General features: G+C 43.5%; 1 protein-coding gene across 1 annotated transcript in view; it reads left to right on the top strand.

Moving 5' to 3' along the window:
* slc22a17 (solute carrier family 22 member 17) overlaps positions 1–13653 on the top strand; it is a 21189-nt gene extending 7536 nt beyond the window's left edge. The window contains exons 3-10 of the mRNA XM_063207264.1: positions 1378–1481; positions 3350–3504; positions 5205–5370; positions 6631–6752; positions 8142–8247; positions 8813–9036; positions 9860–9971; positions 11706–13653. Coding sequence (XP_063063334.1) covers positions 1378–1481; positions 3350–3504; positions 5205–5370; positions 6631–6752; positions 8142–8247; positions 8813–9036; positions 9860–9971; positions 11706–11982 — 1266 coding nt within the window. The 3' untranslated portion in view covers positions 11983–13653. The remainder of the gene's footprint in view (positions 1–1377; positions 1482–3349; positions 3505–5204; positions 5371–6630; positions 6753–8141; positions 8248–8812; positions 9037–9859; positions 9972–11705) is intronic.
* The last annotated feature ends 3789 nt before the right edge of the window (positions 13654–17442 follow it).

Genomic DNA, 17442 nt, shown 5'->3' with positions numbered 1-17442 from the left:
GTGTTTGCGTGCGTGCGTGCGTGCGTGTATGCGTGATGTTGGTTTGTGTGAGTGGGGGTGTGCATGCATGTGGACACGCACACACACATACTTTTGCATGCATGTGTATGTGTGCTATGTTTCTCTGTGCGTGTGCGTGCCTACGTGCAAGCCTGTGTGCGTGTCTGTTGTCGTGTCGTATACTGAATGTGGTGCAGCGTAGTGTCCACATGGGGCCTCTGCTCGGTCCTCAGGGGCTTCTAGTTCTAGTTCTAGCCCAGTGCAGGCTGCAGAGGGCAGGCAGGCGGCATGCTAAAGGGGCGAGGAGGCCAGGAGGGTGGGGGCTGGGCTTTGAGTTGGGGGTGCTTTTTTCCATGGGACTGGGGCGAGCTAGCCTGGAGTTGAGTGATGAGATGTGACAGCGTCTCACTGGGCCCTGGCATTCAGAGCAGGACATCATTAGCATCGTTAGCGCTGCTAGCTTAGCCAAGCAGCCAACCCAACCCCCTTCCCTGCATACTGGGCTAGCAGTAGCGCTCCACACACACACTACTCTACTCTCTGGTCAATGCCTAACAGGCTTGCAAAATGCTCCCATTCACTCAGCAGACATCTTACAGCAGTGACCCTCCGCTCCGTCCGGCCAAGCTCACTCACAGGAAGTGTCGTGTGTGTGTGTGTGTGTGTGTGTGTGTGTGTGTGTGTGTGTGTGTGTGTGTGTGTGTGTGTGTGCCCGTGTGTGTGTGTGTGTGGGTGTGTTAACTGCTTTGGAAGTGCTTCCATTCACACTGCAGTTATCTAGCTGTTAATCCTCTGAGAAACTCAAGGGGATGTGCTAACGCTTACCTAATGGGTTGTGTGTGTGTGCGTGTGTGTGCGTGCGTGCGTGCGTGCGTGTGTGTGTGTGTGTGTGTGTATTCGTGTGCATCTCTATGTGTCTATGACTGACCATCTTTGTAGGCATGATATACGTATCTTTATGTGTGTGTCTATATAGATATAGCCAAACCAATGCTGCTGTCTCCGTGTGTGTGTGTGTGTGTGTGTGTGTGTGTGTGTGTGTGTGTGTGTGTGTGTGTGTGTGTGTGTGTGTGTGTGTGTGTGTCTGTGTGTCTGTGTCTGTGTGTCTGTGTGTGTGTCTGTGTGTGTGGTCTCGTAATGTGCTGTATTGTTTCCTATTACTGACCTCTGTCCCATTTGCGTGTCCCTGGTTTCCTGGCTGCTGCGTCCCGGCTGCCCTCCTCTCCTCTCCTCTCCTCTCCTCTCTCCTCTCCCCTCTCCTCCACTCCCCTCCGCTCACCTCCCCTCCCCTCCCCTCCCTCCTCTCCCCTCCCCTCCCCTCCTCTCCTCTCCTCTCCTCTCCTCTCCTCTCCTCTCCGCTGCTTCCTGTGGGCCCAGTGGGACCTGGTGTGTGGGCAGTACTGGCTGGTGCCCCTGGAGGAAGTCTGCTTCATACTGGGGGCCCTCGTCGGATACCTGGGCTTTGGATTCACTGCAGACCGGTGAGGGGAAAAAATGCACATCATCTAGGGCTGTAACTATGCACTCATTCGGTTCATATCATGATTTTTTACATATGGTTCGATACCCCCCCACGATTTTTGAAATCTATGAGAACTATGATAGTTTATAGGTAGAATAGGTTACAAGAGGCTACTAATAATATAAAAAAGTTTACAATTAATAATTATGATGATTTGAAGCACTATCACATCATATCATGTGGTTGTTTTCTGGACTGAAATGCAATAAAACTTTGAATGGACGTATCATGATTATGCCTCCTTGCATCGCGATACAGTATCGTGAAGTTGTATCCCGATTTCTCGGTTACAGTCCTAACATCATCATGACATCTGCAGAGGTCAATCCATGTGCATTTACACTTGTCTTACATGAGGAAGAGCGATACATCATGACGCATGCCAAAGTGAATTTAAATTTTTGTTTTGTGTTTTGATTGAGGAATAGCAATTCATGACACATGCAAAAAAGTCAATCCATATGCACTTTCACTTTTATGTCTTTAAACTCTGAAAATCCACAACATTTGGACTCTGAAGAATATGTAGTCACATTGAAATGTCAGTGGTGGGTGCTTGTGCTTGCACCAAATAACTAAGATTTAGGGCCAGTGTGCCACAGCACTTCTCTCATAGAAAGCACAACACATACAATACAGTACATGTTCATCCAGGAAGAATATACCCTTGGGAGGACATTTAAAACTTCCTGATTAGGCCTACAAACCGTGTTCTTGTTACCAACCCTTACTATTGTTAAGGAAAGCACTTACCGTAGCACTCACATTTTGTTAGGGTTCATGGACTGTTATTGTCATGCTATCATTTCTCAAGTCAAGGGTAAATTGTGCTATTGTTGGGTTAGTTTGCTTAGTCACATGGTCCAGTCTGCAACATTTGGTCTGTTGGTCTGCAACATTTCATTCATGTTTCTGTGTAGCTATTTTGTCGTCGTTTCCAAAAATCAAAGCTGATTATTATATTAGTGAATTTACAGTAAATACAGAGTTAAGCGAGAGGCCCCAGGCAAGGATCTTAAAGGGCCAGGAATAGGAGAGGAAGACATGCTAATTGTTCCTATTCTTGGCTTGCTTGTTATGGTGGGTGTTGACAAGCGTATGACGCAATGTTTGTTGTCCATTGTTCTTGCCGACTGCTGCGTCCCAGTGGGGAGTGTGTTTGTGAGGTAAACTAGGCTGTGATTTCGTTTATAGGCTCGTGTCGTAAGCTTGCATCCTCTTCCTCTTCCTCTTCCTCTCTCCAATGTTCAAGCCATGACTGTGTAGATGTCAGTTTAAACCTCAAAAGAGTTTAGTTGTGGGCAATGGGACTTCTATTTTGTTCCATTGGCCTACAGCTAAAGTCATTTGACTGAAATGTCATGGAGGAATGAGAGTCCTCATAGACATGACATTGTAAAAGCTATGGCTCCACCTGGTGCTGTACTATATGTCTCTGGACAGCGAACAATAATAATCAGCAGAATAATCCAAATGTTTTTTATAGTGTATTACTAATTATAGTCTTTGTTTTCTCTGTTAGTATTCTTAGTAAGTCTTGCCTTTCTGTGCAACCGGCAGAATTGTCAATATCAGGTTCAGGATGTAAAAGCCCTGCCCCAAATTTGATGCAACCAGCCCTGAATAAATGAAACATAATGAGCCCTCAAGACAGTGAAGTGAAGTGAAGTCCCATGTGTTTGGAAAGAAACTCTGGCAGTGGCAGGTTTTTCACTTTCTGAATGTGAAATTGCCAGACAGCAATGTCAATGCCAGCTGTGTACAGATTATTAGCACTGGACTGTACTGTGTGTGGCAAATAAACTCTCCTCCCTCTTCCTGTCTCAGGCTGGGGCGACTGAAAGCGCTGCTCTCCTCCCTGACGCTCTCGGTGGTGTTTGGCGTGCTGGTGTGCGTCGCTCCCTCCCCGCCCATCTTCATCGTCATGCGCTTCTGTCTGGCCACCGCCAGCGCCGGAGTCTACCTCACTCTCTACATCACACGTGAGTCTACCTCAGACTTACGTCACACACACACACACACACACACACACACACACACACACACACACACACACACACACACACACACACACACACACACACACACACACCTCACTCTCCACATGAGTCACTTAATTCTGCCTCTACACTGCCCTACAAAGGCAAAATGCCTTTAAAGCCTCTGTATTAGGTTGGAAATTGTAGTTACTGCAAATTTGACAAAACAGTATCTCATGCATTTGGACCATAAGACTTTGTCATAAGACAACGGAGGTGTAATGAAGACCATTTTCAGTCTACATTACATTACTTTGCATTTGGCAGACGCTTTATTACTAAAGCGACTTATAATCGAGGACAGTCTAAACTCAATTCTGACAAAATGTGTAATTAGGCCTTTGTCTTTGTCGGGCAGTATACACTTCTTTCTTTAGATGGCACACTCTACCTCACAAATCCACTTCAGTACACGTCTACTTCAACTCACATACTGTAATTGTCTGTTTCAGTCTAACTCTGCAGTCATAGTACGCCTCAGTCATAAAAACCACACAAGTACCTCACAAGTCCACCCGACTCTGCAACACTCATGAACCTACCTCATCCTCTACCTCAAACATGGCTGTAACTCACTTTTAATATCAGATCACAAGTGAGTATACATATGGGTTTGTCTGAAATGATTGGATCGCTGGATGACTGACTTACAGTAATGCACTTTGGACTTGAAATCTTGCCTGCTCTGTACCATGGCCACCCATGTGATATGCTGATATTTACGATTTACACTGTACACTGATGATGAGACTGGCCAAATATTTTAGCATTGCTCTGAGCCAGCCAACACCTTACTCTCTACATGGAGTCAGTACACAGTAACATACATTAGGACTCATCAGGACCTTTATGTTTACAGTAAATAACCAAATAGTTTAGTTGTAATGTAAATAGGCCCATATAGAGAAATGGCATAACAGCATGAAATGGACATAAGCCCATGCAGTAATATCTAGGCCCGCAAAAAGTATACAGCATACATGTACAGTATATGGGCATTATGGCTTAAGTGGGCAATGTAGTTTCCATCCACATACAAGCACATACATTTACATTAAAGTATACAGTAAGATACCGAGGCATTCGACCACAAGAAGACATACAATAAGTATGCAATAACCGGTTTCAGCCTTTAATGCATAGTCACTGTGCAGTAGCTGTTGCAATGAGTTTCAGTTTCCCAGAGGCAGAACGTAAATAGAGCTGCTGGGCTGGGTTTGACAAAGTAGAGCTCTCAAAGCCATCAGCCAGCATGGAAATTTAATTCCCGCGTGCTGATAAACCTTTACCACTAAACGCTGATGGAAAGTCCTGCTCTTAACCCTGTAGCCTTGGGCTGGAGCGAAAAAGCCTTTGAGTCTGACTTTTTTCGTCGCCATGGTCCAGTTTTTAATGGTGTTTGATGGAAAAAAGATTACACTGGCCCTGCAGGTGTTATTTTTTCTGCCGCCTATGCGCCTTTGTTGTGAGCCATTTAACTGTGGAGAATTTAATCAGCATGCTGTAGTTGATTACTGCAGTCTACAGTAATTCCTGGTCCAGGCTGATGTAATCCCTATTTAATGTTGTCCTCAGCGTGTGTGAAGCAAGCCACCATAAGCCCCCCCCTCATGCCTCTCACCTGTGTTTGTTTTGACTGACAGGTCTAGAACTCTGCGACCCTTCGCTGCGACTTCTGGTCACCGTGATAGCGGGCCTGACGACGTTTACCGGGGAGCTGTTGTTGCTGGGCGTGGCCCTGGGTTGCCAGACGTGGAGGGGCCTACTGGGGACGGGGGCCGCTCCCCTCATACTCTTCCTCTGCTACGGGTAAGCTGTACTCAGTGGGGTTAGTCTGCTTTTTTAGAGCATATCATTTTTATAGGCGTTTGGGGACATTATTGCAGTCAGAAACAGTGAAGAGAGACAGGAAGCAAGTGGGAGGAGGGAGAGATGGGGTGGGACTAGGAAATAGGGCTGTAAATAATCATCGATGATCAGGCATTCTTAAGTATCGAAAGTAATCAAATCACTGGCCCCTGTGCAATGCCCTAGCTCCATAACATAATAGAAGTGGAAAAATGAAGAGAAAAAAAAAGAATCGCTGCCTCAAGAAATCGATATCGAATCGTATCGCCATGGAGGCTGTGATGTACACCCCTACACCTAGAAAATGGCCCAGGCCGGCTGGACTCGAACCTGGCTGGCTCCCCATGGGCAAGTTGCTCCTCTATGGCAACGTGCATGGGTGCACTGCGCCGTAGCATTGTGGGTTTACTCTTCTTTAGATTCCAGATTTCTTTTATTACATCATATTATAGGTGTATAATAGATACATAAATGAAATGAGTGTGTGTGTGTGTGTGTGTGTGTGTGTATGTGTGTGTTGGTTATAATTACAATTACACTGACACACTCACACTGCAAAAGAGTATGCATTTTAAGATTGGTAACTGGTCATCACTGAGCATATGGCATACAGTATATACCAGTGTATCACATAGACTACACCTTTGAGTGAGCTGTTGCAAGAACAAGGGGATGGGCAGTGCAGCGGGATATAATGCAGCCGGACATCCTCTCTCCTTGTCAATACGCCATATTGATCTCCCAGGGCCCTTGGTGCCTCCCATATGTTTGCTTCAGTCATCAGCTATTAGCTGTCATTCACATGTCTGTCTTCATAGGTAGCCATACGTTGCCAATCACTTTGGTCTAACTAAGTAAATGTACACATCAGTTACAGGTACTGTATCTCAATAGTCGACTATCAGCTGAATTGATGTCAGTCTAAAAATTATTTTATGATTGAACATACGATTTAGCTATAATTTTCTGTACTTATTATTTTTCGCCATTTCTATTCCTTTGACTGTCTGGTGTCAAGTGTGAAGACAAAACAAAATGTCTGATTATCTTTAATTCATATCATGACATCATCATCATCATCATCATCATCATCATCATCCCACCAATCCGTCTTCATTCATCAACTTTGATGCCAAAATGAAGTAATGCCAGTGAAGCCAGTGTTTGGGGAATAGCTCAATGTTTTTGTTTGTTTCTGTTGTTTGTTTGTGCTTGTGGCAGCATTCCCGGGGTGTTCCCAGAGTCTCCACGCTGGCTGCTGCTGTCTGAGAGGTCTGGGGACATGAACTCGTTCAGCGAGAGGAGAGACAGCAACCGGGAGAGGGATGACGAGAGCTTCACAGGTCAGTAGACACCTACAGCTACGTATAAGAAGACCAGCGGGGTATACTACTAAGAACATGGTTAAAGGGACACTGTGTGAGATTTTTAGTTGTTTATTTCCAGAATTCATGTTGCCCATTCACTAATGTTACCTTTTTCATGAATACTTACCACCAGCATCAAATTCTAAGTATTCATTATGACTGGAAAAACAGCACTTTTCATACATGAAAAGGGGGATCTTCTCCATGGTCCGCCATTTTGAATTTCCAAGAATAGCCATTTTTAGCTGCAAAAATGACTCTACTTGGACCATACTAGAAAATATTTGTTTAATACTTAGTAAACTCTTATGGAAAGATCAAATTTGGCAATAGGCAGCCCAATTTCAATAAGCAACATAGTTGCAGTACCTTTTTTGACCATTTCCTGCACAGTGTCCCTTTAAGTGATAAACCAGGCTTTGTTAACCTAAAGGAAGTGGAAGGCGAAACCTGCTAATACTTGTAGATTTACCTGCAGGTATCATTTAGTTAAGAACATGAGGACTCTAGGCTCTTCTATTAGATTATTTACCTCTACCACAAGGTTAACTTAACCTGGTTTACTACTGAACCAACTTCTTACTACACGCCCCTGGTCTACTTAAAAAAACTGAGGTTTAGCTTCTGAAAGACCAAACCACAAAACAGTAATCCACGTGGTTCCACTTTCTCTGGTGCTAATGTTGTATTCCTACCTCATGTCAGATACTTTAGTTGGTGAGAGACTTGTACTTCCTAGGCCCATCTCATCTTGATGTGGGTCTAGCAAGGCCTGCCTAGACTAGTAAACAGTAACAAAAAAAATCTTAAGTACAGTATTTCCCAGTCGAAGACCATGTGCAAGGGCCATGTGTGTTTGTTGTTCTGAGCAGCCCTGTGTACTGTACACACAGCTCATGGTCTTGCTATTGGCCCATGAGGGCAGGCAGGCAGGCAGGCAGGCTGTGGTCTGTAATTACAGACTGCCTCATCATGTCATTGCGGTGATGTTCTTCCTCCTCTGCTCTGCTCAGCCTTCGCTGTGGCAGCTCCACGCCTCTGGAATGATTTGCCCCCCATTATACTCGCCCCCACTACCTCTACTTTTAAATCCAGACTAAAAACGTATTTTTATACCTTAACCTTTGCTTCTTAGTTCTTACCTTTATGCCCTTTAACACTTTATACTGAATATATATTTATTTTTTTGATTATTATTATTATTATTTTTGCTTACTGCCCTTATGCCGCAAAAATGTTTTATTATGCTGCTAAAATTGTTATACTGTTTTGATTATCATTTTAGTTACATGCTGTACAGCACTTTGGTCAATTTACACTGTTTTTTTACTTACTAACTTACTTACTTCTCTTCCACACACACAGAGTTGGAGTCTGAGCAGCCCTCCTCCAGCCGCCCACAATTGTCCTTCCACGAGCTCGTCCACAGCAGGAACATCTGGAAGAACATCTGCGTGCTGGGCTTCACCTCGTAAGTCAACATGCCAGCCAGTCAGTCAATCCCTCCCTGAGCTCACTGCACTGGACTGTTGACCATGCATTACGTGCCACACTGTTTTACAGTCTAAATGTACAGTAGCTTTGGGGAGCGGCTCTCTAAAGATTTTCTGTGCTGATTGTGTGAAAGTATTTATACTATTTGAAATATTCAGACTTAAGTATACTATCCCAAATACTTTATTTGCAGATTACTTACTTTTGACAGGTGAACTTCAGCAGCTCGTTGGCACTTTAAGGAAGTTTAGAATGCGATTAATTATTAAATTAGAATGTGATTAAATTAGAATCCGATTGAATATACTATGACCTATGTTTGTTTATACTTAACATAGTGTACTGCACTTGAATTTGTAGCATAGGCCTACAGTGATTTGTGTGTTCTGTACTTGTGGTTAATGGGCCAAATCTCAGCTCTTGTGAGTGAGCTAGACAGGTAGCGTATGTGGTGCAGTGTGTCCCTCAGCTTGTTTGTTGAGGGATGTTAGTACACAACAGTGGAAAATGAGCCATGTTTGTTTCCTTGTCTATCCCGTCAGGTTTATCTCCCATGGAATCAGCCACTGCTATAGTTCTTTCCGCGGCGACGTCAGAGGCACCACCCCCAGCTTCTACTGGACCTACCTGCTCTCCGTCTGCGCAGGGGGCGGTGCCTGGCTGTTGCTATGGGCGACCGTCAACAGGTGTGGCCGCCGCGGAATTCTGCTCCTGGCCATGACGCTGACGGGACTGGCCTCACTCATTCTCCTGGGACTAATGGAGTGTAAGTGTGTGTGTGGTGCAGCTGACTGACTGGGCTGGGAGTAGCATTTTTGCTGTGACCCGAAGTAACACTCTAGCATGTCAAAGCCAGACTACGATTTGCTGCTTCTTTTCAAGATGGTTTATGTGTCAGTATCACTCAGTTCTTTTGTGGGCAGCAGCTTGGAAATATCACGCCATGCTCTCTTTTTATGGCCCTGCGCTCTGCTGCCACCATGTGGTAGCTTATGGCTATAGCTTTACTAGAAAAAGCTTGTCTTCTGTTGCCCTTCACTGTGTGGGTCCCATCCAGAGACATACCATAGATAGATTCAAGGTTACTTGCTGTACCCACAACACTTCAGTCTGATAGAACTACAAGTATAATGTATTATTTGAAATGTAACAATCAAACTTTGGGCCCTGTCCTCAGTCCAGCTATAGCCACAAAACATGGCTGGTGTTACTGATCCATAACACAGGGAGGTGAAGACAGCTGATTGACCTAGACATGAATGTTGAGTTGCATTACATGACATTACATTACACTTAGCTGACACTTTCATTTATTCAAAGCGACTTACAACTATTATTTTTGACGGATATTGGTTACAGTCCCTGGAGCAATGTGGGGTTAGGTGCCTTGCTCAAGGGCACTTCAGCCATGGATGGAGATGTAGGGAGAGGTCAGGGGGGATTCGAACCGGCAACCCCTAGATTGAAAGACCAACTCTCTAACCACTAGGCCACGGCTGACCCTTTTTAGTTAACAGCTAGTCTTTCATGCGGAGCCTTCACTATGCTCTCGTGCATCAATCCCTGTTGCCTTCTGTGTTTCCCTGCAGATCTGTCAGAGTCGGCCATCACTGTGTTCTCTGTGATGGGGCTCTTCGCCTCTCAGGCCGCGGCCCACCTGTGTATCTTCTTCACGGCCGAGATCATGCCCACTGTTATCAGGTAAGGCATACTAAGGAAATGATCCACACATGTAGATCTTTCTTAACATCATTACTTGTGTTGTTGTGGTTTTCCATTACACTAAAAGAAACCCTTACTCAGAACAGCACTAAATATAGCACAGTTTTTTCAGTGCAATTTACTGATGACTTATCAATTTACTAATATAGAAACAGCAAGCTCCTGACATACTTTTTGGGGTAGGAATGCTGTACTCAGCAAATCCTTTGTTCCAGTTACCGGTATGCTTTCTAGAGGTTTTGTAGCATTAAACTTAAATTTCATCAACATTCAGTTATATATGTAATATATGTAAGAGTCAAATAGGTTGGTCATTTTGCACCATTTATAACATTTATAATGTAAAATTGTACACAGCCTGGCCACCAAAGTCCCCATGAGACACACATACATGAGACATCCTTTTCATACATGGTTTGGCCACCATAGAGTCCAGACATCAACCTCAGTGAGAATCTTAAGGATATGCTGGAAAAGGCTTTGAACAGCATTCAGATTCTACCGTCATCAATACAAGACCTTGGTGAAAATGTAATTTATAACACTGGAAGAAAATAGATCCAGACATTCAAGTAATTGAAACAATTCAACACCAAATGGGTGGCATAATCAAATCTAAAGGTGGTCCAACAACATTAGTGTCTCATGGGGGACACTGGGGGATGTCATGGGGACTTTTTTTTGTATATGCGGACCATAAGATCTGAATAATCTTAAATTAGCCAGGCATGCTTCTAGAATCAGTTTACAGCTGCTCTGGATTTAAACTATTCATTTTGTAAATGTACAACACCATTATGCATACTCATTTTATACAGACTTGGCAATGTGCCCTCTATCTCTAAATCTAAATACAGAATAGCAAACTAGCCTACCATACAGACATCAACACAATGAAGAAAGTTCACTGTGGCTGGAGAGTGAACAATCGTAATGTGATGACACTGCTATGGCGTGGGATTGGGAGAAGTAATCATCAATGCAGAAGTAAGGAATGATACAAATAGAGTGGCCACATGAACTTCACATTACACTACTCAGCTCTTTTGGCTGAAAGAAACACTCCTTTGGGTAGTCCTGCAATGCAGATTTCTGAAGGGCAAGTTAAAAAAGGGTGATTTGTAAGGAGACCAGGAAAATTTGATGTAGTTCATTGGTCGCTTTCTGGTACTTCAGATGTAACATTAGCCTATAATAATAAGCCCTGGAAAGCCCTGCTGATCCTAGTCTGTAGCAAGAGCTGCTAAGGTTATGTGCACCCTGAAGAACTGTACATCCTGTATGATGCTATTGTAGATGATGCAATATTATGGCAATGTGTGCAATGTGGTACTCTGCTTGGGGTGCTTTGGTTCATTCCTGTCTTGGGTTCTACTCAAGTAAATGTAGATATGCTTGTTACGTGGCAGCGCCTCTGACAAGTGTCTTCATGAAATGAGCTCCCAAATCAAAACGCTTCTGTATTGGCATGGCACCCTCCAAGATCCTACTGGCTACCTGATGGATAGATGCAGTCGGCACGTCTGGCCCGCCCAGCAAAGCTCTGCCAGCTGTTTGTACGGTACCAATCACTGCCAGAGAAGGCACGTCTGGCCTGACCAGCTGGCAGAGGAAACGGAGGGGAAAACGAGCAGCTTCGCTGGGCGGGCCAGACGTGCCGACTGCGTCTACATATGTGCAATGTGATTCTATATAACATTTCCTGTCCTTTAGGGGTGCGTTTGTGGGCGCGGTGCTGGCCCTGGGCTGCGTGGGCCGCCTCAGCTCGCCCCTCATGGACCTGCGCAACCACTACGGCTACTTCCTGCACCACGTGGTCTACTCCTCGCTGGCCCTGCTGGCCGTGCTGTCCATCCTGCTGCTGCCCGAGAGCAAGAGGAAGCCGCTGCCCCAGACGCTTGGCGACGGCGAGCAGTACCGGCGCCCTCCGCTGGGCCGGAGGAGAAGGGACAACGTGCCCTTGCTGGCCACCCCCAACCCTGAGACCTAGATCAACACTCCACCCAATGACATCTGCCTCTTATTATCAACACATAACACACCCGCACACCCGCACTCACTCACTCAGCCTTCTCCACCCGAGTCCACCCGTGTCCGTGCTGATGTGAGACGGGCGGTGAAATGGGAGAGGCCACAGGGCTCCGAGAGGTCAAAGGGTGAGGTGGAGAAGCAGAAACGTGTGTCACTCCCCTCCAACACCACCACCAACACCACCACCAGTTGAGGGTGAAGATGGCGCACATCCTAGACAAAGGTGCAGAACAAAGGCTGACAGAAGTTTTGGAGTGAGGAGTCTGCACATTTAAAATTCTTTTTTTTAAAAAATTCCATGTCAGGACCATTTGACCATAGTGTTCTTCAGATTCTCTACCAAAGAGAATGTCTGAGAAAGTGTGCATACTCCTCACTCCAAGCCCCCACCACCACCGCCACCACTACTCCATCCATAATCGCAGCTAACATCACATAAGTCATGACCGACTGACATGGAGGAGGAAGCTTGGTCATAGTAGGGCTCCTTCTGAACTTGTGTGAGCGTGATGTAGGGAGATGAGGAGGAGAATGGTGGCTGTGTGGAGAGAAACCAGAAGCTCAGTGATGCACAGTGCTTTTTCACCTGCTCCTCCACAGAAGGATAATGACAGAAGGGTGCACATTTGGGGAGGGGGCGTCCATCAGTCTAAGAGGCCCACGCAATAGCTCCTTCATCAGGGTCCTCACCTCACGGTCTCCCCTTTCGTTTGGATAACCATGGCATGTCCACCAAGACACCCACCGTTCCAGACCACCACCAAGACTATACAATACACGCAAGGGCTGATCGACTGAGCACCATGGCTACTTTGTAAATAGTTATTTACCTTAAATCTGTTTGTCAGACCTCTCTCGGACTGTAGTTGTTTTCACTTTTGGACTAAAGGGGGAGTTAATTTCCTTACAGCAATTAAGCTGACAGACACATATTTGGAAGTCCAGAAGTCCTGAGTTTGAGTGATGGACAGAAATGTGTTGCCAAAAGCTGAAATGACTTCTCTTCAGTTGTCTTGACGGCACTACATGTGTTTTAAAATTTAAAGCACGTAAATATAACTTCTGATGCTCACATGAAGTTGTGAGACAAAATAACACTGAATGACAACATTGAAATATTTAGGTGATGACATCTAAATAATTATGAATATGATACATGTGCAGACATGGAACTCGGAACTTGAAAACAATGTAAAAGAAAATGAGGCAGGGATAGTACTTTGTACATGGGTTGTGGAAATAAATAAATGCATCTGCTTCGAATATGTTAGTCCTTATAGTAGGACCACCAGACTTGAATTATTTAAACCATCAAACTGATGGTTCTGCTCTTAAAAGCAGGCTCAAGTGAAGGACTGGAGTGCTGGACCAAGAATTAATGCTTAATAATTAGAAAGTTACGAGACCATTCTGAGGCCTCCTATCGCGCACTTGATGTTAGTTTCTTAACAACATTGTTATAATGCTGAATGGTTGACAATAATATATGACCACAATATTAACAATAAATGACTTGACAATAGATTAAAGATGTATGACAGTGATTGCTTAATATCATGTAATAAACGCTATGATTATGTTGGTAACTTGTTAGATATACCTGACAATAAAGATGTTGACAAAAATCTAATTATGTTTGTGGCAAAAATATTATGTTTAGTGTTCATAGTACATTCTGTCCAGAGGACAATAATGTTTTAGACAATTTGACTTTTTTTGTCCAATATCTCATGCATACAGTATGTTTATCATCTGCATGAGGATTCCTTCACAGAAGTTGGTAACACATTGGTTACTCTTAAAGAATTGCACATTCAAAAAGCATTTCACTATTAAGTCCTTGTATACTTTGAATATCTGAGTGCGTTGGGATTCTGGCATAGGCCACTGTGGTGAACCCTAATTAGGCCTACCTGTTGTCGAAGCTTCTCCGTGCACTGCTTGGGCTTCTCCAGCCAGAACAGTACAGATTTAAATGTTTGTTGTACATGTAAATACCTTCAGATACCAACATTGTTTTGGCTGGACAGTCTCTTTCAATAAGCTCTCTCTTGTGAATTCACACACGCACGCACACACACATACACTGTGTGCAGAATTATTAGGCAAACATGTTTTTTTACCATATTGTCCATTATATGCACATTTTCCGCCACCAACCTCTATGGACATGAATTAAAGCATTCCAGGTCATGCATATTTGTATATTAAGAGATGGCGTGATCGAAGGAGCCCAATACCCTATATCAGGGCAAATTATTAGGCAACTTTGTTTTCCTCTGGGAAAATAGGCCACAAAGGAGATCTAACAAACTCTGAAAAGTCTATAAACAATTTTGAAGTCTTCCAGAGGGATGTGGCTGTCTTGAAATTGCCCAGATATTGGTCATATCCGTCTAATGCACCGTTACGAAGTCATCAGTGTCACATGCATTGTGCTCACAAAGTAACTGCCGGATTGAGAAGAATTGAAGGTCAAACTATCACAAAATGATTACCCTGCAGTGCTGTTATATCCCAGAACTGAAACCTACATCGTGTGTCCACAAGAACATTGTATTCAGCACTCAGAGACACGACCAAGGTAAAACAGGTTGAAACCTGAAGACCACTCAACAAGAAATGCAGTCAAGACTGGGTCAAGAAAGGTCTTTAGACAATTTTGTCAATGGTTTTATGAACTTGTGAAAGTGACTGTTAATGGACCAGATCGATGAGCCCATGGCTAGATCAGTAATGTGCACACTCAGATGAGTTCCTGAGTTCTACTCAAATGCCAGCAGAATACTGCATAAATCTTGAAAGTTGCGAACTTTTCCCTCACAGATCCAGCCATGGGCTCATCCACCCTGTCTGTCAATAGTCACTTTCACCAGTCCATAATACCTTTAAAAACTCTGTCCTAGGGTATTTCTTGACCCAGTCTTGACTTAATTAACTTGTTAAATGGTTGTCTGGTGTCATCCCTTCTTACCTTTGCTATGTCTCTGAGTGCTTCTTCTGACACCTGACTGATGTAAGGCACTGGAATAATAATTTCTTGTAGTTTCACCTTAAATTCTTCACATTTTTGGCAGTGACATTTCATGTGAACTGATGACTTGCACTTTGCAACGGTGCATTTGATACTTCTGTGCTAACGTTACCAACGTCTTGCCAATTTCAAGAGAGCCACATCCCTCTGGAAGACTTCAAAATTGTTTATAGACTTTTCAGAGTTTGTTAGATCTATTTTGTGGCCCATTTTCCCAGGAGAAAGCAAAGTTGCCTAATAATTATGCACACCGGATATTGGGTGTTGGGCTCCTTTGATCACACCCCCATCTTATTATACACATATGCATGATCTGGAATGCTTAAATCCAATAGGTTTTCATGTTCATAAAGGTTGGTGGCAGAAAATACGCATAAAATGGACAATATAGTCAAAAAACATGTTTGCCTAATAATTCTGCACACAGTGTACACCAAAAAAACGCTGACTTGTCATGATAAGATTCTTATGACCCAGTACTGTCAAGTAAAGTGTAAAGCAAATATACTACAAATATTTAAGTGTAAAGCAAATATTTAACAGAAAGGAAGAATTACTATACAGCTCTAATCATATTATATGAAAAGTGAAAACAAGAATGTAGTAAACCCTTATTTCAGACCTGCAAACTCGTCAAAGAAAAAAAGGTGACAGTCTCCAGCGGAACATTGAGCTTACATTGCCTCATATCTTTTACTGGTCTGGTGTAGGCTATTAACTATAGTATAAGGGAAACTCCTATAGTAGCTAATTATTTGTTTCACATTCATAACACGCCAGTAAAATGCTGAGGTGTACAGGAAATCAGGCTTCTAAATGAACCTTATTCATCACCAGCCAATATGGCTATATATTTGGTCACTTTGGGGGTCTTAACTTGGAGAGCCCCTGCAATTGACTATGAAATTTAAAGGAGAAGTTCACTTTTTTGAACATTAAGGCCATTTTCTGAGTGGTCTGCAATGTTTTAGAGTCCCCCTCACCGTTTATTTCATGTTTGCTGCAGTCTCTGTTATTTGGCTTATTTGGATTTGATGTCAACCAGCCTTAGAATGGCCGTCTATGGGCACCTGCAATTCTGTTCTTAAAATCACCTTTAACATTTGTTTTCAAGAATATGCAACTCACCAAGTGTTCAGCAGTATTCACTGGTGCTCCTTAACAATTTTTGTTGCGAAATATGGCATCTGTCATGTTTTATGTGTGTTTTATGTAGCAATTTGAAAGTTAAGTTTCACTTTCACTTTCATTTTCTTTCACAAAATGGCAAATAAAAAATGTCAGAAGCCATATTTCGCCTTGAAACTTGTTAGGGACTGCTAGTGAACACCCCTAACCACTTTGGGAGCTGTAGACTTTCAAAAACAAATGTTTAAGGTGATTTTAAGAGCAGAGTTGCAGGTGCCCATAGACGGCCATTCTAAAGCTGGTTGAGATGAAATCCAAATCAGCCAAATAACAGAGAGTGCAGCAAACATGAAATAAACGGTGAGGGGGACTCTAAAACATTGCAGACCACTCAGAAAATGGCCTTAATGTTCAAAAAAGTGGACTTCTCCTTTAAGTTTGCTGTTGTTGGCTGAAGAAGGTACATAAAGGGAAATGTATAATATAATTGGCTAATAGGCTACCAAGGCATTTTAGTGATTTTATGAATGACAAATGGAAGTTGAAGTTCCCTTACAGCATTTCCACAATAAAATAGTGTTGAATTATGAAGAAGAATTATGAAGAGCTTTTGGCTCTTGGCGCAATGGTTGACAGGACAGACCCCCCCCTCCAGTTCCACTCGATTCAGGTGAATGACCTAATTGGCCGGAAAAAAAGGTGACTGTCACCAAAGGGTGACGAGTTTGCAGGTATGTTATTTACATGATGAACAACACTTCATCGCTCCAACTCCAGTAACCCAGAGATAGAGTTCTTGCTTCTCCATCATTAAGTCAGACCCTAGATAGGCTTTTGGATGACAGGTGAAGCATCTTCAAGGTCATAAAAGAAGTCCAGTTTCATACAACTTTGCCCTTACAGTATGACTTCCATGATGACCAGGATTAATGAGAATCTCACCCGGCATATCCTTATTTAATTACTTCTGCTTTATGAAATCAAATGAAATGGCTACCCGTGCTGCACCCCATTCTTGAGTGTAGGCAGCTGTTGGAGCTCTTTGTCTAATAACGCCAGGGCATTAAGCTGCCGGGCTTACAAAGCGTTTCATCGCCCAAACATGCCCTCAGAGGACCCGGCGGCACAAGACAAACAAAATAGTGAGAATAGCCCATGTCTTATGACAGAGTGGTAGTTGTTGATGTAGCAATCCCAACCTCTTAGCACTCAACACCAACATGTGTGCCTTGTTTAAACTCCTGTCCTGACCTTTAC

This window comes from Engraulis encrasicolus, chromosome 9, assembly GCF_034702125.1.
Source record: "Engraulis encrasicolus isolate BLACKSEA-1 chromosome 9, IST_EnEncr_1.0, whole genome shotgun sequence".
NCBI classification, from domain to species: domain Eukaryota; kingdom Metazoa; phylum Chordata; class Actinopteri; order Clupeiformes; family Engraulidae; genus Engraulis; species Engraulis encrasicolus.
This window is presented reverse-complemented; position numbering and strand designations above follow the sequence as displayed.